Source organism: Pseudorasbora parva, chromosome 3 (genome assembly GCF_024679245.1).
Source record: "Pseudorasbora parva isolate DD20220531a chromosome 3, ASM2467924v1, whole genome shotgun sequence".
NCBI lineage: Eukaryota > Metazoa > Chordata > Actinopteri > Cypriniformes > Gobionidae > Pseudorasbora > Pseudorasbora parva.
Genome location: NC_090174.1, coordinates 3138350 through 3163349, shown reverse-complemented (window position 1 = coordinate 3163349; position 25000 = coordinate 3138350). Strand labels below are relative to the sequence as shown.

The 25000-nt window shown below is 39.4% G+C and overlaps 1 protein-coding gene across 1 annotated transcript in view; it reads right to left on the bottom strand.

The window, feature by feature from the left end:
- The window catches only part of LOC137070425 (astrotactin-2-like), a 620747-nt gene that overhangs the window by 447756 nt on the left and 147991 nt on the right, over window positions 1-25000 (bottom strand). Inside the window, exon 3 of the mRNA XM_067437549.1 lies at window positions 1-95. This exon is cut by the window's left edge and continues 299 nt beyond it. Within this exon, the coding sequence (XP_067293650.1) occupies window positions 1-95 (95 nt within the window). The remainder of the gene's footprint in view (window positions 96-25000) is intronic.

The window sequence follows — 25000 nt, the reverse complement described above, 5'->3', positions numbered from 1 at the left end:
TTCTGAGGGGCCCGGCGACGCCTGCACCAGCGCTGACGGGTGTAGAGCACCAGCGTGAAGAGCAGGATCAGTAACAGAAGAGCTATCAGACCACCCTATATGAGAGTGAACAAGAGGGAATTGTCAGAATTCAAAATAAGCATTGTGAACTATGTTTAAATTAACTGCTCAAGATGCGATGAGAACACTGATCGAAACATATATGGGCATAATCCTTGACTGTACTTGTATGGTTTCTTGCAATGCTAAATAACTTGATTTGTTGGTTTAGTTGTGTTTGATTAATACTGGGGCTAAACTCGGCAGTATACTGGTCACCAGGATGGGGTCCGTATCTCGGTTCTGGAACAATGTCTTGTAGAAATCCTAATCGTTATTTAATTGTGAATTAATTCTATCGTTTCTTATTCTTCCGCTCTGGAAGTCCATGGAACCACCTTGGGGAAATGTATGAAATTTGGCACACCCATAGTCTGCACTGTCTACAAAACAAAGTTGAAGTCTCTAACTCAATCATTTCTCGTCATTAATTTTTTTTCTTCTGATTTTCATGAAAATGTAACATCATCTTCTGACCATGCTGACAAAATGTTATGGAATGCAGATCGATTCGTCAAAACGTTCTTGAATAATGTGCAAATGAATTCAACAAAATGGCCGCCAAGATTAAAGAGAAGCTATATATTCACAAAGCTTTAGCGCATTCTGACTAAACTTGGTGTGTTATGACAAACATGATCTGGGGATACCTTTCAGTTTCAGTGCAGTGTCACCTAATGTTATTTTTGCTTCTGAATGCTTTGGCCAAACAAACAAAAAAATCACAAAACTCTTTAGTTTTGGTACAGCATGCCAAGTCGAATGATACCCTATTTTCCCATATCGACCATTTTGCATGCTGGCCATTTTGAATTTTGTTGTAAAATGCTATATTTTATGAATGCATTTGTGTATCATTACGGAACTGTGTATGTGTCATCGGCACCATGTCCTGACACTACTCAAAAAAAGTGAATAACATTTTATCAAATTATTATTATTATTATTATTATTATTATTATTATTATTATTATTATTTTTATTATTATTATTGTTTATTTAAAAGGGACAATGCACATGAATTAACATTTTTTGTTTTACACTCAAAATGTAAATGTGCCAGAGTTAGCTAGAGAGCTAATTTTCATCTGTAGTCCCTTGGCAGGTAGACGCAGCATCATAATCAAAAATAAATAAATAAAAATAAATGCATGTAAAAAAAAAAAATAATAATTAACAAAATGGATACATAATAATAAATACAATACAAAGAAGGGCAGTACCTAAGATAAGATAAACCAACTATTAATGATTACAGTTTTGAGTGTTTTAAATCAATTTCTTAAGTGTAAATTTAAATAATAAATAGATGGTGCTCTCTCTCTGAGTTCCATCGGGAGGCAGTTCCAATAATTTGTGGCCCGTACTGAGAAGACTGTTTGACCAAACTTACTTCGTCTATACGGTACAACACAGTCTCCCCTGTTAACTGCCCTTGTTGCCCTGACACTACTGCTTTTCTGCTGTATAAATTCACCCAGGGGTGGAGGTACAAGTCCATGTAAAATTTTAAAAATAAGGCAGGCATCTAAGTAATGTAAAAAACTATCAAAATTGAATATATTATATTTAGTAATAATATTGCAATGACGATAGCTAATAGGTTTTTGATCTAATATTTTTAAGGTTTGCTTATAAAGGGTTTCTATTGGTTTAAGAGTTGTCACATTCGCTTGGCCACTTTAGGATTAGCCACACACGCACAATTAGCCTCTTAGGATGACTTTAGTGGGTCATGCCAAGAACATAAAGACTATGTTCTACTATTTTCACCAAATTTTGTCTGTTCATGTTCATACTGTGCGAACAAAAACGCATGGACTTTGTGTCCATAGACAAAACCCATCAACACTTTTTCAGCCATTTTGCCTAAAATCATCATCATAAACAAAAGAAAAATCCCACACACTATCAGTACTTGAAAAAAGGCAATTTTTCGGTCTCATGACCTTCATCAGGCATATACCTAAAATCATCCTAAAATGTCTTTAATTGCTTGATGTTGCAGTTGGTCTGATGCTCCCAGCCATGTTGGCATGACTTATGTTTTTGTTTTCTTTGTTGTTTTTTTGTGGTATTTCCTTATTCAGGTAAACATGAGCTTGCATGAATAAAAAAAATAAAAAAATAAAGCTGCCCGTTGACCTTGCTGCCGGCCATCAATTAAACTGGCCTGCTTTAAGAGGGGCTTTGCTAAGTCTCTCCTGTCGATTAAGCAGGGAGCACAGAATTAAGCATGTATTTGGGTAAGCTTAAGTAATACATGACGCGTGGCCAAAGACTTCAAACGTTGTTCTTGTTTGCAGTATCTTCTAAGGAGCCACTGAGCTTTGCTTGTTACTTATCCAGCTTGAGTGTCTGGCCTAAAGGTGCAATACACATAAAACAGCTTCAAGATTCATTGCTTCATGGTTTGTCTCATTTCATGGCATGTCAGGGACATCAAAGATTCCTTCTCTCTTTCTCTCTCTTGAGCCGTTTGTGTGTAATACACTTTAATCTGCAGTTGTTCAGTACTGAGCGTAAGAGAGCGGTGCAGAGCTGACAGATAAAGCGAGCAGTGTAATATTTTTAATTACCTTAAACATGAAACATTATTTTAAAGAATAAAACTAAATTCCAAACAATACTGCATTCTGCTCTGTGCCATGTATTTTCATGAGACTTCCTAACAAAAAGCTGTGGCATATGAAATGTTACTGCTCACAGGTTTATCTTTTCTTAATATGCATGTGTCACACATTACAAACCAGACTTAAGACTTCACAAACGCCCCTAAGGGCCCACCCAATGCCTCGGCTCCTAGGGGCCATTAGGGGCTCATCCCGGCCACAAAGAAGATCCCACCGAGCTCATTCCAAGATATTGAGATATTCTACGATGCTAAAGGAAATAGATGTAGGACAAGGAACATCTAAGAAGCCGGAGAGTTCAGTAAAAGTCTGCATTTGCTCACTATTACTTTAATTAAAGAACAGAATCAAGATATCGTAGAGATCTCATTTGAGATCTTTCATTCCTATGAGAATGTGCACTGCATGAATTTAACTTTGTGAGCCACACAGATGATCAGAGGAGAGGAAGCAAATGAGGATCAAACACTGACCTACTCGGGATGAATATTCAGCTACTGCTCTGCAAATATTTTGATATAATACAGTGCTCTCCTGCGCATTTCACGCTAAATGTACAAATTCATTATGTTGTCACAATTAGGGCATAAAGTGACACGAAGGACTAAAAACATCTGCACTCTCTCTCTCTCTCTCGCTCTCTCTCTCTCTCGCTCTCTCGCTCTCTCTCTCTCTCTCTCTCTCTCTCTCTCTCTCTCTCTCTCTCTCTCTCTCTCTCTCTCTCTCTCTCTCTCTCTCTCTCACACACACACACACACACACACACACACACACACACACACACACACACACACACACACACACACACAAACACGTCTCGCGCCTATCACACCTGGAATCCAAAGGCTAAAATCTGTGCTGTGTGCCTTCTGCTCCCATCTACCTTCGCTGCTTCTCCCTGCAGTACTATATAAAATGACAAGAGTGGTGTTATTAATCTTGGAATTTTAAAATTCCATCTTCATGAGGAAAAACAAACCCCTCTCAAATTACAGCTCATGCACTGCCGGCTGTCCATAAATCATAGCGCTGTAGATGGGCATTTTCGATGGGAACAATGCAGCCTCGACCAAATGTGTTCATTAATCTCCAGCAGGAGCTCAGCCACTGAAAGTAAACTTCCCTCAAAGTTAAATGCAGAAAAATGAGAGAGGCTAAGCCATTCTTTAAACTTTCAAGCACTCCTGGGAGTCTCTGTGCACACTGTTGTCTTAAGCTTGAAAACAATGGGGCTGGTTGGCAAATCTTATGAATGGAAATGGAAATGTTACAGCCTGATAAAAGAATCAAACTGTGTAGCAAAATTGTTTTGGACACCTTCAGTTTTTTGTTAAAAACAAAGTTATGAATACAGGAAGAACATTTACAAAATGGGCAACTGCATTGCACAATAATTCTGACCAAAGGAGACTTGTGATGTTTTCATGTGTCATACAAACTAGACCCATGACTCCACAAACACACCCAAGGGCCCATCGTATGTCTCAGGGCCCAGCATCAGCTCCTGAGGATCATGTGGGGCTCAAGAAGATCCATCTGAGCTCATTTTAAAACATTAAGATTTTCTGAAATGCTAAAGGAAATGGGAACAAGGAACATCTAAGGCTGCATTTACACTGCAGGTCTTGATGCACGATTCCGATTTGGTGACTATATCAGATTTTTTTGACGACCCGCTTACATCATCTTTTCGAAAGCGACCCGTATCTGATATTTGCATTTACACTGTACACTGGCGAAACAGCCCAAGACGTTCTTAACCGGTGAAATGAAAGAAAAACAGCGCGATATGCAATGGACGCAGACAAAATGATTGCACAATGTTTTGCCGTCTGCACTGTTCCACACATCTTTAAAGTCGGCAAAACATTTCTCTCTTAAGACGGAGAAAAAGAGGAGAGCCCTTGACAGGGTTGCCAGGTTTTCACAACAAAACCCACCCAATTGCAACTCAAAACTGTGTTAAAAGTAGACCAATTCCGCTTGAAAACAGCGGACTTGGCAACACTGGATCGCAGTTTGTGTCCACCTGAGCTGACGTCATTCGCCTCCGTCCTTTTTTCAATGACGTACGACTCGCATTTACTGGGGAATATCTGATTTGACCGCTTACATGGCAGACGCTAATGCACGCATCCGAATCATATCGGATTTATTACCATATATGAGTGAGGCCTGAATCCGATCTGAGGATAACGGAATTCATCCGTTTTTTACTGCTTACACGTTCACATGTGTTATCCGATCTGTGCCACATGAGAGGAAAAAATCGGAATTGGGTCACTTGAACCATGCAGAGTAAATGGGGCCTAAGAGAGCTCAGTAAAAGTCTTCTACACCTTCTATTTATATAAAAAAAACAAAAAAAAAACAAAAAAAAACATGTTCTTCCTTAATCCACAATATATATATATATATATATATATATATATATATATATATATATTGTGGATTAAGGAAGAACATTACAAAATGGCCAACAGTATTGCGCAATAATGCTGACCAAATGGAACTTTTTTATGTTGTCCAGTGAGCTTGTGGCATGTATATAACCTGTAACCATCCCAGACAGTAACATAGTGTCGGTTCAGATCCGGGCCACTTCTGGCACATGTGGATTCAACTCCTACCAGATATGGGCCGGATCAACCTGGTCTCACAGAATTCCGTGAAATGAACACGGACACCTAACTCAAAAATCCGTTGTAGTTTCACGGAATCGCCGAAAACTCAGTGATGGGTCCACGGAAGTGATGCCTATGTCTATGATGACGTGGTCCACACACGGATTCCCGACACACATTTAATTATTTGCATTTGTAAAAGTAGACATGATTTTATGAATATTTATATCCTACTTTTATATTTCGGATCAACTAACTCCACTCCTATCATACACCTTCCCACTTATCAACGATATAAAACACATAACAGGCAAATAAATGTACAGTCACAGTTATTTATTGCAAAAACAGGAAAACAGGACCAGAAGCAGTATAGAAGTATTAACTCATGTTGCATTCCAAGTCTTCTGAAGTCATACGATATCTTCATGTGAAGAACAGAGTTGATCTTAATGTTTTAATCGTTGATATGATGATCACGCTCCACACACACACACTCGTTCATATTTCTCATTCAAATGATACAGACGACTCTTCAGCATGACGCGATCGGTCACGAGACACACGAGAGCCAATGGCATTTTACAATCGAAGCTGACGTAATGACGCAATTGGTCACGAGACACACAACAGCCAATGCTGACAAAGCTGACCTGACGTTTCTTCCGGTGGCAATATTTGAAATGTATTAATATTCGACGGATGGACTCAACGTTACTGATCGTTTTGGGGTTTTTTATTCACACAAATCAATCGTTTGGCCTCTGAACACTTGGACTATTTGTAGTTTCTGAATAAATTGTGCCTGCCGTATCCGTGTATCTGCCTGTTTTTTTCTATAATACACAAATAGGTAGGTTTAGGGAAGGGATTGAGTTAAGTGTTGAAAACAAATAAATGAATTACAAAATGCATGTAAATAAATTATGCTGACTGATGACTGATGACTATCAAACTGACGGATATAAGGTGTTGGAACAGAGAATCCGTGTGTGATCACAGATGCCGACTGTCCTTGACTTACAGCATCACTTCCGTGGACCCATCACAGAATTTAAGGCGATTCCGTGAAACTACCACAGATTTTCGAGTTAAGTCCATGTTCATTTCATGGAAATCTGTGAGATCAGGTTGGCCGGATCTGGGCCGACACTATGTTGCTGTCTGGGATGGTCCTATGTACATTTTCACCATTGTACTTTGTATTCTATTTTATATATATATATATAAATTATTATTCCATGCAGCAGACATGGCTTTACCCAAACAAACATCTGGCCAGGCAACAAAAGGTCTCCAGACATCCAGTAATATTATGTTTAAAAGCAAATGATGAATAAACAAACCCATAATGCATAACATACTTCTAATACCATCTGGCATATTACTAATAACTTCTGAAGGTGTTTCTTAGAAAAAATGCAGAACCAGCAGCTCAAACAATCAAAGCACAGTCTGAGGAGAACTCAGATAAAAGGAGAAAACAGACTGTAGGATTTATAATATCAGCCTCTTACAATGTTCAGATGAACTAAATATTTAAAAAAAACACACCATTATTTATCTAGTTCTATGAAAATAGTTCTCATTAGATTGTATTAATCAGACATTTACCAGGGTAAAGTGCCTCACAGTAGGGTGGATAAAGTAAATCACACCTCCAGCAACATGCATGGCCAGTGAAAATCATCCCTGTCATCTGTTCACCAGGTGATCACAGCAGAGGAAGTCATGCCTTTAGGACAAACTCTCGGATAAAAAACAGCACAACACAGATGAACCTCACCCAGCACCTGCTTCTCTCTGTTCCTACCATCTGCGCCCAGGAAAACAACTCCCAGAGCTGGCAAAGCACCGTCAACATTACAGGCACAGACTACATTTATCTCTCTGGCAAAATAATCACATGACACAGGCATACAAAACACATGCCACGTAAGTAAAAGGACACATCTAAGCTCATAATATGACAAAATTGAGTGAGCCGACTATCACTACAGCCAAAAAGGTTTTTTTCCAAACAGCATGCAGCATGATTCTGCTGGCCAAATGCGAAGGTAGCACTGCATAATTTGAACAAAGGGGATGACAGAATGGCATCCAAAAATAATTCAAAATTTTATATTTGATTAAATAACATCCTTATAATAATCAAAAACTGTTCATTAAAAATGTTTAAATCTATATATTTATGCTGATGTTATTTATATGATTATTATATAATTATATAATTAGTATTGCAAGTACTGCAAGGTCAGTCTCAAGTATTGTATTGCAAGGTCAGTCTCAATTGAAATCAACTTTAAGTCGAGTTTTAGACTGTAAAACACAGTTCACTTGTATTGTTAAGAATATGAGAAACTACAATACACAATATGGCGGCTCTAGTAATGAAAGTAATTAACAGAACCAATCAGCAATCGGTAAATTCATTGGATCACAACATGTGCTTTTAGACATCCCAGCCACAGACACTTGTAAGAGTCTTGTCTCGTGATTAGAACCGCGCATGCACAAAATATGAAAATATGATACTATTCCATAGTAATAAACAACATTTATGAGCAGGGGGACACATAACTTTTTTTGGTCTGGTTCCAACTTATCCTAGCCTGGGAAAACCCAGACAACTTCTGGCAAATAAAGATTTGCTCTGCAAGTAGTCTGCCAAAGAGCTCATTCAAGCCCATTTCCAACACATTCTCACACCCAACTCGTCACATATGGACGCTTGACCCGGACCCCTTGTCGTCACTTTTCAACGAACTGGGCGTACCTTATCGTCAATTTTCAACGTGCAGGGTAGTCCAATAGACTTCTATAGAACTCTAAAGCATGGTCAAGTGCCTTCCGCATCACAATTAAGACGCTAAAGGTACCCCAAGGCGTCATGTTTCGACGTGCTGGGTCATACACAGACACACTGGGTATTGGGAATGTTATCGTCATGGTGAAATTGTATTAGTTTATGATTTTGCCATTGTGACATGTTGGAGTGTGTTTTTCAATTTAATCAGCAAGCATAATTGTATTTACATTTATTTTATTTATGCTATTTAGACACATTTTAACATGTAACCCAACCCCACCCCATCCCTAAACCTACCCATTTGTGTGAACATGATATAAAACACAGGATATAACATACGTCTGCATCCACGAGTTATTCAAAAAAGTTAAATAATCCAAGTTGTCCGAGGCCAAATGATTGATTTGTATGAAGAAAATCCCCAAAAGCGATCAGCATCTCCATCCGCCGAAGATCATGAACACATCAAATTTCAAATATTGCCGCCCGTACTTCAGATTTCATAGTGAAATTGCATTGGCTCTCGTCTTGTGACCAATTGCGTCATTACGTCAGCAGTGATTGTAAAATGTCATTGGCTCTCCTGTGTCTTGTGACTAATTGCGTCATTACGTCAGCAGTGATTGTAAAATGTCATTGGCTCTCCTGTGTCTTGTGACCGATCGCGTCATTCTCAGGAGTCTTTTGAATTATTTGAATGAGTTCGTTCACGGGGCAGCAGGATCATCATTTCAGCGATTAAAACATCAAGATATCTGTTCTTCACATGAAGATATCGTATGACTTCAGAAGACTTGGAATGCAACATGAGCTAATACTTTTATACTGTTTTGGTCCGTTTTTGCAATAAATACTTGTGACTGTACATTTATTTGCCTGTTATGTGTTTTATATTGTTTAGATATGGGTTTAGGGTAGGAGTGGTGTTAGTTGCTCCAAAATATAAAAGTAGCCTTTAAATATTAATAAAATCATGTCTGCTTTTACAAACGCAAATAATTAAATGCGTCTGTTTATGACGCCAAAGGTTTCTCTTTGTAACGAATAGAGCACCCAGCGCGTCGAAAATTGACGATAAAGGTACGCCCAGTTCGTTGAAAAGTGACGACAAGGGGTCCGGGTCAAGCGTCTATATGTGACGAGTTGGGTGTGAGAATGTGTTGCCATTTCTAATGATTCCAAATTGTGGCACCAATCAGAAACATTGGGGCGGGTTTTACACAATGACGACAGCAGCGCAGTGACGGTGAAGCAGATTTTGTATATTACTTGTACATTTTGTACATTTTGAGATTGTGTAGAATAGGATAGGTAAAGTCTTTTAGGGTGAAAGGAGGGTCGCTGTTATCCAGCATTTGCTGGGTGGCAATGGCATCTTCAGAGCGCGTGGGTTTGGACCGGTTGTCTCGTAGACACAGTATAAAGCTCGAGCCTGTGTTTAAAGTTTCGGTAGAACAATGTGGTTAATGAAAGGATGGGTGGGAGTGCTGAAGCTGGATCTAGTACTACTTCTGTTAGGGAAGTTCTGCATGTGGAAGGTGGGAGAAGTGTTGAGAATGAGGACGCTTCGGAGAGTTTAGGGGAACACATTGGTGGTACAATGATAGTGGCAAGAAATATGTAAAATGAAACTGATGTGTATCAGGAGGATGTATCTGCTGTGGCAGATATTGAGGCTGAAGACAGTTTGGACACTGAGATGGTGAGGGAGGAAGCATTCTTTAAAACTCCCCCCTACTAAAAGAAAAAGAGCAAAGAAGAGCCCAAAGGGAGCGAGTACTGGTCAGGTGACAGTAGACTCAGTAAATAAAAGTGATGACACTGAATGCAGCACAGTCCAGGACTCTGATGGTGACGCAACACTTAGCAGGAGTAGACTAGAATGCAAAGGTGGTTACACCTAAATAAGATTATTCCTAATAAAAACAAAGAATATGAAAAATGTCCAGGTGGAGGAATATTTTCCTGACTGGAAATTGTTCATAGACTCAGTGGTAAAAATGATGAGGGGTGACAGTGAGGATAATTTCACTACTCAGGAAGTGTTCAGGATGAAGAAATGTCTTTCTAAATTGAAACAGAAACCAAAAAAATGAGGATGGTTTTGAAACCACATAAGATATTTAGCTCTTTTAAGACAATGGTTGTATAATATCTTTTTAATAATATACATTCTAATGCGTGCGATAAGGATGGGCACTCTGAATCTGAATGGTGCAAGGGATATAAAGAAGAGGGCATTACTTGTTGAGCTAATTAGACAGAAGAACTTGGATGTTATATTTGTCCAAGAAACTCACAGTGACAATCTAAATGAAACCGATTGGAAAAAGGAGTGGGAAGGGGAAGTTGTGTTTACTCATATGAGTTCAGTCCGAGGAGGGGTGGCTGTTCTTTTTGCAAAACAATTCCTGCCTATTTCATATGAATTAAAGTAAGTAATACCAGGAAGACTAATGCTTTTAAAATAAAAAAAAAAATGAAGGATTTAATTGTATTTGCTTGAATGTATATGTTCCAACGAGTGGGGCTGAATTTTTTTTTTTTTTTTTTTTTTTTTAACAGTGTTAATAGTATTTAACAGAATTGTGATTGTGATGATTATTTGTTTTTTGGGGGAGATTTTAACTGCACAGAAAATTATGTATTGGATTGGTATCATGGATAACCACATGCTGCTTCAGCTGGTACGATACGTGAGCTGGTTGAGACTCATGTTTATGTGATATATACGGCAGAGTCTTTATAATGATGTGCTCATGCAGGAGGAAATCTTATATCCCTAGCCAGAATCAATTGATTCAATTGTTATAAGCACCATTTTAATATTAGGAAAAAAATTTAATTGCTCCAGTAGGCTTTTCAAATCATTTCTTAGTTACTTGTCAAGTGTTGGGTGTCATTTTAAAATAAGAAAACAGGAAGTTGAAAATCTGTGGCAGAGGTGGGATGTTGGTAAGGTTAAAATAATGATGTTTTGTAAACAATACACTCTCAATGTTACCAGGGACATAACACGATCTATGAAAAAGTTAGAAACTGAAATGGTTGAATTACAGGATTTGGCTGATGAGATCAGAGACATTTGGACTATTCTCATAGATCTATTAGGATTCAAGGCACAAGAAGCATTGGTTCGATCTTGGTTTTTAAATCTTTCAGAAATGGATGCCCCATCTAAGTTATTTTTCAGTCTTGAGCGGAAGAATTGTCAGAGTCGTTGCATTCGCTGCTTATACTCCGCAGATGGCCAGGAGCTAACAGAACCCTCTGAAATAAGAGGAAGACTGTACTGGCTGGACTGTACAGCAGCGAATATCCTAAGAATGATGGTTTGTCTGCTCAATTCTATGAAGGTCTACCCAGTGTTTCAGAGAGCTCAAAAGCGGGTCTGAAGATGCCGCTGAGTGAGCAGGAGCTGTTCATTGCTCTGAAAGAGATGGAGGGGGGCAGAGCTCCGGGCATAGATGGACTCCCTGGCCGGTGTTGGGTAATGACCTGTTGGGTGTTCTCAATGAGAGCCTAACTGAGGGGGGCTGTTGCCTTTAAGCTTCAGAAGAGCAGTGGTTACCTTGCTGCCTAAAAAAAAGCAATCTACAAGAAATAAAGAACTGCAGACCAGTGAGTTTGCAATGCTCTGACCTGAAAAAATTCTCAAAAACTTTGGCTAATAGGTTGAAAAAAGTGATGGAGGAAGTCATCCACGTTGATCAAACCTATTGTGTTCCAGAAATATCTATTTTAGATAATGTTTGCTTTTTACAGGTTATTTTAAATGTTTGCAATCTTTCCCATGCTGATTTGGGTCTTGTTGCTATGGATCAAGAGAAGGCATTTGACAGAGTCGAGCACAGATATATCTGCAAAACTTTAGAAGCTTTTAATTTTGGATTCAATTGAATTAATATGATCAAAATTATGTACCATTACATTGAAATTGTTTTGAAAATCAATGGTGGTTTGAGTGCCCCCTCCAAGGTTTTTAGGGGCATTAGATAGGGCTGTGCGATATCGGGAATGTTATATTCCCTGGCTATTGAGGCTCTGTTAAATAAGTTGCATTCAAAAATTGAAGATTTTTTCTTTGCATTTTTTTTTTTTTCAAATTATGTGTTTTTTATTTTTTTGCAGAATCTGTTAGTTGAAATCACGATTAAGCCTCTCCATGTTTGACATGGCATTAATTGTATATTTAAAAGCGTATATTTTGAGGTTGAAATCGCCTTGTTTTGTCTACGTGTATTTCCATACTGGCTTTTGTTATTGCCCCGCCCTCCAAGGGACGCGTTTATGCAGCGTTCTGGCCGGCTGTAGAGATGATCTAAGCGACGATGAAAGCGGCATCATAAGACTGGATAATACCCTAATCTACAACTGAGCGAGGGTGAAGAAGAAGAAGAATGTATCAGACTGGCGTTAGACGAGTTGGACCGTAAGAAATCAGAGGCTATATCGCTAGTAACATTTGACGGGGATAAAGACAGAGGAATGGGTCAAATCTTTAACCGTGGCTTTAGTGTAGGGGTAAGGCGCAACTCGATCAGAGGTTTGAATCCGCCTTTGAGGGGGTAATGGTAGAGAAAATGGTGGGTAGACTGGCTAAATGGAAGTGGATTCATTCACAATTATCATTTAGGAGAAGAGTGTTGATAGTGAACAATTTGGAAGCTTCAACACTCTGGCATAAGTTATTTTGTGTAGATCCACCCATAGGGTTAGTATCTCGGTTGCAAAGAATTTTTGTGGATTTTTTTGGGATCGGTTGCACTGGGTTCCACAAGGTGTATTGCTTCTACCTAAAGATGAAGGTGGGCAAGGTTTGGTGCATTTACCAAGCAGAAAGGCTGCATTTCGTTTACAATTCATCCAGAGATTTCTAACAGGACCTGTTGAGTTGGTATGGAGGAATGTGACCAAAGTCATTGTACAAAGAGTGGAGGGACTTGGACTTGATGTAGGACTCTTCGTTGTGGATTACAGGAAGTTGAACCTGAATGGCGTATCTCCTTTTGATTGTGGACTTATTAAAGCATGGGGACTCGTCACTTTTGAGAAAAATGACAGTTCTGAATCACTTTTTTGGCTTTTGAAGAAGCCTCTTATCAAAGGTGCTCGTCTGGACTAGGTGGATGAGGTGCCAGGCCTCATTTAGACATCATGTGCCTCTGGAACTGTGAAGCTCAGGCAAATTGTTAGCATGGCGGGCCCTGGCGTAAGTGACGGTACAGCAGTAGCCCGTCTGCTGGGGTACAGGTTGGTTCGCCATGCAGGAAAAATACTAGAGATGTGGAAGAAGAGGCTCACAGATGGAGAAATCACACTACTTTTGGTTTCATTTGTGGGACAGGGTATAGTCAAAAGAAAAGAGTAAAATGGCAGCTGATCAACTTTGTGATTTGTCAAGCAAAACTTATATATGTGATATATGTGAGTAGGAAAAATAGAATAGAAAATAGGTCTGGTCAAGATATTATGTGTCTTTTTAAAGCCTATGTGAAGTCAAGAATTGTTGTTGATTTTAAGTATTATAATTTAATAAATGATATGACATCCTTTGAAATGCAGTGGTGCTATACAGATATTTTCTGTGCTGTCATGGAGGAGGGTTTATCTTTTTCTTTATTCTTGCATTAAGGTGTATAGTTTAAAGATTTGATGTTAATGATTTTGTATAATTGATTGTGTGGAATAAATGTTTTTTTTTTTTAAATCTCCGCTTTTAAAATCGTTTGGATGTGTAAACTGGCAAGACAAATATCTTACCAGAGATGGAGAAAAATAAATTAGTAAAGTTTGTTGGTCCTCAAAAGCACTTCCCCCCACGCTGTTTATTTTTACCACACATGTGCACTCCTGTTTATGGGAGTTCATGTCGGATTTAATTGCTGATCTGCAATATGCAGGTTTTGAGATTCCGGTTGTTTTCCATTGGTCTTGCATGCCGGATATAGCTGCCCGGAGGCGTTACAAATATGCCCGCAGAGGAAACTGAAACTCAGTAATTTAGAACTGACTTTCCTTAAAAGAGACTTTGGTTGAGTGTTCTGTTTGCCTTGTGTGAATATTCTGTATATATTTATATATATTTGTCCGTCAGGTATGAGGCTCCATTTTGATCAGGTTACTTCGACAGAAAACAGCTGTCTATGAAGGTAGCTGACTAGGCTTTGGAACAGAGTTAAGGACAGAACGATACACGCAGACGTTCCTGCATCTGTTCAGTCTGGGAATCCTGGGGTGTTGGGATGTGAGATGGAGGATCTGTTACCCACAGGGATCTCTGGGCGGTTTTGACATGCGAGCAAGCTTATTAGAGTCGGAGTGGACGCCTGTGCCGAGAGCTGCGTGCTGCCGTCTCTTTGCACAGTATGATGTTTAAGTGCCATGTGTTGTGCCAGCTGCCTCCTCCCACTTCAGTCCAAGTGCAGATCAGAGAGTCGGATACCCCGCCTGCCGTCGCTGTTTCCTCTCTTTTTCATTCCCTCCCGGGGGAGAGAGTTTTATTTGACCATAGAGGCTGTTTTTCTTTGGGTTTTGAAAGAGACATCGGCTCTTAGACTGACAAATCTGAAGAGACAGTGAGGAGAGAACCCCAGTGAAACTCACACTAAGCTTCGTCCAATTATGGCCTTCACAGTGCAGAATAAAAACAGCTCTGTAACAAAACTTAAAATGCTGACATGATAGACTACTCGCTAGGTTTTTGAGTGAGTTCATATTGTGATAATGTAGCATTATTGTTCATAATCCAGCGTATTCGGGTAGTTGTCCTGTCCCTTACCATAACCGCCAGTTTCAACACACTACTAACTAGACCCGATTTTTACCTCTTCGTCCGCATTTAAAATATTTTAAAATGTGTAAATTGGCAAGACAAGACACCTCCAAATGATAAACTTTCACTCTATGATGGTTCAATTTAGCAGTTAATCTGCGAATCACTTCTGTTCTGAACCACAAGGCCTGGTCTGTATGGATCACGAATCAACTCCGATCAGTCGCACCCCTAATAATGAACACACTTGATGTGCACCCTCGTTTTGAGATTTTGGTATTTGATATTTGAATTTTCCCCCATATTTCCCATTTTTGCAACTCATCTCTTCCAGTCTGTCAGTAATGCTCTGTTTAGTTCTTAGGTGTGTTGGACATCGGCTGCGGCTGGATGCATGCGATCGGCGAGAGTAGCCGAGTGCAGGCGGGGAGGAGCTGCAGACGGAGACGCAAAGTCGGACACTTTCTGTGAGCATTAGCGTAACATAAGGTTTTAGAATAAAAACGAAACACACGTGATCGCTGTCATGCGGTGAATCGGCCAATCGTGGATCAGCTGTGTCGTCATCAGAGCTCGAGCAGCCTCCTGCAGTCCCCTTTGAGAATCTGCACTGGCTGCATCAGCCGGCTGCTCTCGAATCTCTCTCGCCGTACTTCGTTGACATACGTCACAGTCACTTGCCGTCGGCACTGCCTCAAGTCGGAAAAAAATTCTAACCAGCATGCAGTGCTTCAAGTCAGCCGCCGATCGGTCTGTGCAACGCTGGGTGAAGTCGAACAAGCCTCTTGTCTCTATGAAGCCCCTCCTTCCAAAAAGCACAGTGTGCTGTGATTGGTTGGCTGGAGCAGAATGTTGTGGAATGTCCCACCCCTTACCATAACCACCAGTTTCAACACACTACTAACTCAACCAGGCCACACCCCTATAATCTGTGTTTGAATTATTTAAATGAGGAATATTGTGGTGTGTTTGTTCCTGGAAGAATACTCAAAACTACAATGGAGACGTTTCAGGGAGTTCAGAAACATTGCGCACTGATATAGAGAAGAACTCCCGCTGGAGGGACTTTGTGCTTTGGAACATTGCAAATCTTTTTCATACTCAAGCAGCACCATTACACACTAAAGAAAGATGAAAATGTAAAAAGCATGTAGACCCTTTATAAAATAAATCATAAACTGCTTTCACTCTGGATTCCAGGACGTCCCTCTGACCTGATTACATTCAGACCAAGAAAATTTAGTAAGAATCCTCCATGCGGGTGTCACCGTGGCCTTTAGTACTGACTCAAGCTGTGTGTCCACCCCCTCACAACACACACAGAGCACAATATGTCCAGTCGATCTGTCTACCCTCCCCTCCGCCCCTCGCTCTCTCTATCTTTCTGTCTGCCCCACTCTTGGCTCTGATGTTGCACATAGGGAAGATTTGTCCAGCAATTTGGCTGTCCCTTGGACTTATGGCCGGGTATTAGTAAAGAGTTAGTGAGAGTCGTCCGGAACTCACAACACCCCAGAGACACGGACATCAGTCCAACAGATGTGAGCTCATTATACACACTGGACAATAGGGAGGGAGAGTGAGCATTAAAGGCTTGAGTTCACTACCATAAAATAAGGTTCATAGTTATCACAGTAATTCAATTCCATTATCCTTAATGTAATCAAGTTTACGGTAACAATAAACTAGGAAAAAAGAAGCATCGCCACTGGTATACATGGAGATGGTCTGCAGTAATGAAGATTTGTGAGTCACATGCATGGTGCAGAGATTTCCGGGTAAAGGATATTCCCAAATACAAATATGGGTCTAGAGATTCCTGGATGCACTACAATGATGTCACATTTAAAGAGGCATTAAGTTGTTCTCTAGCTACTGTTAGCATGGCTTTTCTTTGTGTATGTGCTACCCTTTTTAGAAATCATTAGGAAGTATGATGTTTTCAATGTTACACTGATGATTCTCAGATCTATATTTATTTGCGCCCCAATGGAAGATTAACAGAATAGCTGATATCAAAATAATTTGATGACTAGTCATTTTCTCGATTAGTCATTTCCTACTACTTAGTATTATTATTTATATTATATTATTTTTTTATTTATTTTTTTATAAATAAACACTTGTAGTAAACATAGTAGTCTAGAATACTGTCTAACACTTAATAGCTGCTCTCAAGCCCTCGTCATCAGAGAGGAAACGGGGTGTGCTCCTTGATACCAATCTTTCATTTGAAAGCCATGTTTCTAGTATCTGTAAAACTGCATTATACCATCTTAAAAATATATCTAAATTATGAAATAGGCTCTCAATGACAAATGCAGAACAGTTATTTAATGCCTTCATGACCTCAAGGCTAGATTACTGTAATGCTCTACTGGGTGGTTGCCCTGCATGCTTAATAAATAATAAAAAATAAAACTTCAGCTGGTCCAAAACACAGAAGCTCAAGCTCTTACTAGAAGCAGAAAGAATGACATGACCTCACGACAGCCCTGAAGTGTCAGCAGAGACTGTGACAACCACACTTTTTTTTTCTCTGTAGAGATGAAAATGTTATCAAAATGATTCCCGTTTGCATAGATCAACAGCCAAACTCTACTCTGGTTGTTCCTCTTCCTGTCTCTCTAACTCCCTGCAGAGCCATTATCACCACCTGATGCTACTAATATGAGATTTGCTGTAATTGGATGAGAGGAGAGCATTTTTAAACTGATATATTTAAACATATTTTTGATGGTGTGCAATGACTGAGGTCTCTTCTTCATCTCCAGACTGACTTTGGTTGTGATCAAGCTTTTAGTTTGATTTGGTGTATCTGTCTCCGTTGTGTTGGACCTAAGTAGAACCTCTGTCCGTTGTCTTATTGCTTTCATCTATGATTGCGATTTCAAAGAGAGAAGTGACCCTTAATTTGAGTTGTCTAAGGTAAATACTGATCTAGCCTTATTATATGTCTCTGTTTTCTTTTCCTTTGTTTGGAGGAAAGGTGGAAAGGTTGTTAGTGGGAAGGTGGGTGCCATTTTGTTTTGTATTACCTCTTTTCTCCTGGTTGTGTTAGATAGGGAGTTAGTTTAGCCTTCTGTATTTTGTTTTCTTTATTTTGTAACAGTTGGTTTATTTATTTATTTTAATTTTACATTTTTTTAGGTAGGAGTTAGCTTTATGTTTGTTGTTTTGGCCTTGCCCCCTTCTGAAGCTGAAACCCTTTTCATTATTATTTTCGCTTGTTGAATTATGTAAATAAACTTCTCTTATGTTATATCTGACTGGTTGTTGGGCATATTTTAGTCATTCTGGGACTGGAGATGGGGTTTCCTCTGCTGTTGCACAATAATTTACCACCAACCAATCTATTTCTGCTGCGATCCACCACTAGACCAATTGGGTTCATAACAACGTAAAGAAAGTGAGCATGCCGATTGACTAAACACGTAATATGCATGTGCCACCCCCCCCCCTTTCAGAATCATGTTTTGAAGTTTACAGGGGGATGATCAGTTATGTATCATTTTTAAAACTTGTTTTAAAAAACTTGAAACTTATTTCAAAGTTTGCATCCTCAGGCCACCAAAATGCTAATGTAGTGTAAATGAATGTCCTGAAGGCATTTAACATTTTGTTCAATGCATCAGTTCATCAGTTGAAACCGCTGTAGTCCCCTAAGTAAAATAGTAATGATTTTTACAATGTAAATTAATCAGTCAAACATTACTTAAGCCGGACTTTCTTCTAGATCTGTTGTACAGCAAAAAACAATCCTTTTTGCATTAATTTCCTATTATCACTGTAAAGCTGCTTTGAAACAATCTGCATTGTAATAAGCGCTATATAAATGAAATGTGACTTGACTACTTTAAGTACCAATACCATAGTGGTGTTAAATGTGGCACTGCCGTCTATCAACGTGGGTCAGCACGACTGTCAGGAGGGAATGTGGCTGATCATTGGTCATCCATCATTTATTTCTCACAGAAAAACCCATCCTCTCAGATATTTATGAGAGCTTGGATGGATCTGAACAATTAAATCAATTCTTACTCACACTCCAAAAACTTCATCTGATGGTAATCATCATTTATTTTTGACTGGAAATCAACTGGATCTCAATTTGTCATGCTAGATGACACTGCAGGCATAAGAACCAAGCACCTTTTAATATTCATGGAAATCGGAAACAAACGGGCCGGTGTTACGGTAATGGCTGCCATTTGGAAAACAGAGCTCTCTTTCTGTGATGCTGTTTTTCTCTGTCTTTAATGATGTCCCATGATGCACCCTGTTTGCATGGTAACCAAATATAATTGCCTGATAATCATGCATCACTGCATGCTCATTACAGTGGTAAATTAGCACTGGTGGGTGAAGTCGCAGTGCGCACACTCACACCTTGTGGCACATTTCTTTAAATAAGCTCTTGTAAGAGAGAGAAATAGTTAACAGTTGCGGGAATATAGCCTCGCTGAGCTCTGCCCTTCTCGCTGACATTTTGAGATGGACTGTAATTACTGTACTGGGCCCGTTATGAGTGGCAATAACGCAAGAGGTCAATCCGACACTGAATTGTTTAGTCAGGCATCCGACGGCAAAAGGCAGATAATGTTGGGATCATTATGGTGAAACGGGACTTCTAGGAGCCTTAATTGTAACCTTAAATTACAGTGTGTTCTTTACTTGGTGAATGACATCCCATGACTTACACAGCAATCGTCTTACATCCTCACAGATTTCCCTGAGCAATTTGCTCTGCTAGTAACAATGGCAGAGGGAAATGCTTCCTGTTTTACTTTAAATGTCTGCCATTGCTTCTGGCTAAACATTCACTGTATAGAAACATGGCAGCCTGGGAGAAAATTCTCTCAGCATTTCTCAAGTCAGTGAGTTGGACTCTCATCTGATAGCTAAAGCATTGCCAAAGTCCTCATCTCACAAAACTCTGCCAGGCTCAGACATCCAACAGCTGTTTGACATCCCATGAAAAAAAAGTTCTATCACATATGCTTAGTCAGTCTTACAGGAGCCACACAGAGGGACGTATAAAAACAGAACATCAGTAAACCAAAGCTCACGTTTGCAGTTCCTTCTTCAGTGAGAATCTGTAAGTATAAGCTAGTGAGGGTTCAACAGGGGCATATCCAAGTCTTAATCCATGTCTGACCTTCTTTTTGAAAATTACATCCCTCCCATCTTGACAGGAACTTGACTTCTAAAACCTACCTATGCAAACAATTCACTGCAGAGTCCAGCTGAAATGAACACAAGTGGCAACAACACCAACAACCTTTATTCCTTTTCACACTAATTATAACCACGGGGACAAATTATCGATTAATAAACTCTTATTCTCACACAGTTTCTTACACAATACTATGATTTGATCTCAGAACACTTTTACCACAGTGCATGCTTTGTAAACTAATATATTTTGGAATTTGCATTACATTACAAACTCCATATGTGTGTCTTTCCTGATGTGGTAAACTCAGAAGCTCACCTGGTACAGCAGTACACTCGTGATCAGTGATGCCAGTAACGCGTTACATAGTAACGCGTTACTCTAATCTGACTACTTTTTTCCAGTAACGAGTAATCTAACGCGTTACTATTTCCAAACCAGTAATCAGATTAAAGTCACTTATCCAAGTCACTGTGAGTTACTATTTTAGTCATTTTCCTTAGTAAAAACCGACAGCTTAGCAAAATTCTCAGCCCGAGTCCGGCTGGAGCCTTGTTTTTTATTTATTTTATTTTTTTACATTGTTGCAGCCATTAACATAATTCAGTTTTGTTTTTAATGTCAAAGTAGTTATTTTTCGTTTCGTTTCTTTATAAACCTAATTAAGAAAAATGTTCAGAGCAATTTTTTGTTTGTTAAATTAAAGTTTATATAGGCAAGGCAATTCAAGAGTTGGTTTGAGAGACTAGGCTATTAAACATGCGGTTAACTCACTGGGTCGTCACATAAAAAAATTAAAACTTTAATTTAACAAACAAAAAATTGCTCTAAACATTTTTCGAAATGACCTTAATAAAGAAACGAAACGAAATATAACTACTTTGACATCAAAAACAAAGTAGGCTAGTTATTATACCCCCACAAAGGCATTTTTGACGAGCTGAGGCAGGCTGATAGATTAGCCTACTGCTCACAACGGCGCTCAAAAAAAAAGAAACGGGCTACACAATCTAAAAAAAAATAAAAAAATTGAAAGTACATGCAGGTTGTCTTATAGCCTACCTTACACTTCAGCAAAATTAATATAAATCCGATCTTCAATTCCCGCGGTATATGCTCATTTAACGGAGTTCACATCAAAGCAAAAGATTCCAGCATTTTATTCAGCAGCTCATTTCAAATTCAAAGATCGCAATATGAGAGAGAGAGCGACCTAAGCACTGGTAAGATCATTAGTCTCATTAATTTATATTGAAGATGATTGTGTTTTGTGTGACTTATTTTAAAGTTTCATTTACGGCCATATGCGTTGGCTTGCTTTACTCATTTGCAGCGATGTTGCAGTAGCACCGTCATATCTATCTGACTACAACAAAACACGCTCTCACACATTTATTTTTTAATTATTTGCCAGGAGTAAAATTTACACATGTGGTTTAAACAACCAGATATATTTACATTTGTCCGGTTTAGTTTGAAATGCTTTCATGCACCTTCTGAATTGGTTTGTTTGAGTGATCGGAATTAAATACATCTCGAAAGACTCTCGGAAGGCATTAGGCCTACTCCTGGTCATTTCGCAATCAGATAGATACCTGGTCAGGGAAAATGAATGAAGGAACCAGTAGTAAAAAGGCCATAACTCTAGCAGCTGCACTGAAGAGACGGACTCTTTAACCCTGCGCGAGCCATATCTTGACAGTGGCGCAAGCTATCATGGTCTCATGTTGTTTCCACCAGCACATCTCATTGTTCATTTTAATTATTAAAATAAATATAAAACGAAGGAGAAGCCAAAAAAAAAGGGGCGTAAAAAAGTCGGGGCCGTCAGGCTCAGGCATAAATGCAATAAAGTGTGTTGCCAAAAACGGTTGTCATTTATATTTTTAGGCGGCAGGGGTGTTGTCGGCAACTGCTGAATGTAACTTATAAAGTAACTTGTAATCTAACTTAGTTACTTTTAAAATCAAGTAATCTGTAAAGTAACTAAGTTACTTTTTAAAGGAGTAATCAGTAATCAGTAATCAGATTACTTTTTCAAAGTAACTGTGGCAACACTGCTCGTGATGTGAAGTGCTCGGGTACGAGTCTGTGAAACACCAGTCACAATAAAAGAGATTTGTCATTTAAAATGTGTAGAGTTTAGCATAGGTGGTACGTTGTTTTCAAAAGTGATTTAAAAGAGCGTTAACCTTTTAGCTATACTCACCGGACATTTAATTTCCTAACTTCTGCTACACATACAACAAACAATGTAAAAAAAACGTTACATTTCATTTTAAAAAACTTACAAAAACTGACAGAAGGAACATATAATTCATCACAAATTTTGCCACAGGCACATTTCTACAATGAGCCTGTGTTGCTTATAGTGTTCTCTGGTCTTGTTGCTAGGTTCTGGGATTTTTGCTCACCGTTCTTGTGATCATTTTGACCCAACCTGGTGCTTACCTATTGCAGATTCAGTCTTCCCAGCCTGGGAGATGTCTACAATTTTGTGTCTGGTGTCCTTTGACATCTCTTGACAGGTCTCGGCCATAGTGGAGATTGGAGTCTGAATGTTTGAGGTTGTGGTCAGGTGTCTTTTATACTGATATCGAGTTCAAACAGGTAACGAGTAGACTGGGTAAACCGAGCCTGAACTGCCGGCGATTTGATTTTTCCCGGCAACTTTGTCTGGGTTTAACACAATGAGAGATAGAGAAAAAATGGGTCGTTGCCTGTTGATCACGCCTCTTGTGGTGATCAGTAGAAAATACAGAGCAGACTCCCCTGATCAATGTTCAATTTTACAGGCCTCTCTCATCTTTTTAAGTGGGAAAACTTGCAAAATTGGAGGCTGACTAAATACTTTTTTGCCCAACTGTATATGTTTTTTTTTTTTTTTACTGATTGTTCAATATACATAGTTTTGTGTTTGTCTCTATAGTTTCTGGCTAACTCATTACTGTCCTACAGAAATACTTCTGCTGGTCACTATTACCTTAAACAGTGTCTTTCAATGCAGATTGTCTGTTGTTCTCAATAATTTGGGTAAAGATAATGGATGAAGCAAGTTTTGTTTTGCAATCGTTTGTTACATCAGTCATTCACGTTTCGTGCTGTTTTTGATACATCCTGCATGTGCACCGCAATAAATTAGAAATATACACATGGGTTTGTTGATGGGTGTACACTTGTTAATGCTGATGGGGAGGAAGTACAGCTGCAACATCTCATAATGTACCTCAAACTGAGTAACGTATCACTGAGAAACATCACACTCAAGTCATTTCTTGCAATGGAGGTTTAGGTTGAATAATCAGTTCTTCCAATGTTTCATCATCTGACTCATGCTCCGATTGAATTGGTAAAATCAACATCTTTTTTTTTACTGTCTTTACAGTAAGTACAATCGTTGACCTTTAGGAATTTAAGTTATGGCAATGGCCATTTAGCTTCCAAAAGACACAATGTACTCGGTAGACCAATTACAAACGACTGGGCCATCTGACCAATCAGAGCAAGGTAGACCAAACACAACAGCCTGGGCCATCTGACCAATCAGAGCAAAGTAGACGAACCACAACAGAGTGGGTCATCTGACCAATCAGAGCAAAGTAGACCAATAATAACAGACTGGGCCATCTGACCAATCAGAACAAAGTAGGCCAATCACAACAGACTGGGCCATCTGGCCAATCAGATCAGAGTAGACCAATCATAACAGACTGGGCCATCTGGCCAATCAGAGCAAAGTAGGCCAATCAAAACAGACTGGGCCATCTGACCAATCAGATCAACAATCACACGTTCTTGCTGCAGCAGCTCAAAGTAGCAAACCTTGAGAAAAAAAAAATAGACACAATAGCAATGTCACTTTAAAAACCGAAAGTCAAGTTAGGCCTACTATGAATCATTTCTGTCAGTCAGACCATAAATATTATGTTCAATGTATTTTTCTGACACTGACAGGAATATTCCCCTTTTCTATTTCCCATCACCCCTCTTCCAGTCCTTGAGTGAGCATTACGGATCGAGGCCTGGGAAGCCCACCCACTCCGGTAGAGAGACGCTCTGATAAAGCGAAGCTAATGGCTCTGAATTAGCAGTGGCGTCTGGAGATTCCCGGCAGCTAAGAGCTTTAAGAGTGCACAGATGTTGTCAGTTGACACCACAGTCATTAATGCACACCGGTCCTCGCGTCTGCCATCATTAGAGTTTAGGGGGTAACGCGAGTCTCCCACATAAGCTACACCGCATCTCCAGGCCTTTAAGTTGCCCAATTTCAATGAATCGATATGGCAAAAGGAAACCATTTGGAAGGGGCTTTATGGGGTCTTGAATGCAAAGCAAGAATGGGAGTTGAAAAGCGCCGAGGGGAGCATTAGGGTTAATTAGATATGGAACTTATTTTGGCTAATCTTTTGGAGTCAGAGTTATGTAATGGGGATTAGGGGAGAGAACTTGTCTAGCAGGTAAAGCAAAGTAATTAAGACGTGAGACAATCTACAGAAAAGTCATTAGCGGGATGCTATGAATATCTGCGAAGCTCGTCAGAATCCTCGGAGAGCGGGGAGGTGCTACTATGTTAATGAGCAGATGTAAGGCTGAATTTCCTTAACAGGATTGAAGGTTGGAAACACTGTTCTAAATTTGGCATCTGCCAATTTACATGCAAGGCAAACATGTTACGTTTTACTTGGTTCTTCAGAACATGGCACCTTTTGAAGTGTCCCACAGAGACAGACGTTGGCGCGCGGCATGAAGTCTGGCCCGCATTACTTCTGATTCCAGCAAAGAATGGATGTCTAGTTTACTTTCTACTTAATGTCTCAAAACAAAATCTCTGAAGATCTGAAGCCACAAACCTGGCACAGTTGGGCAAATCCATTGTTTAGTTCT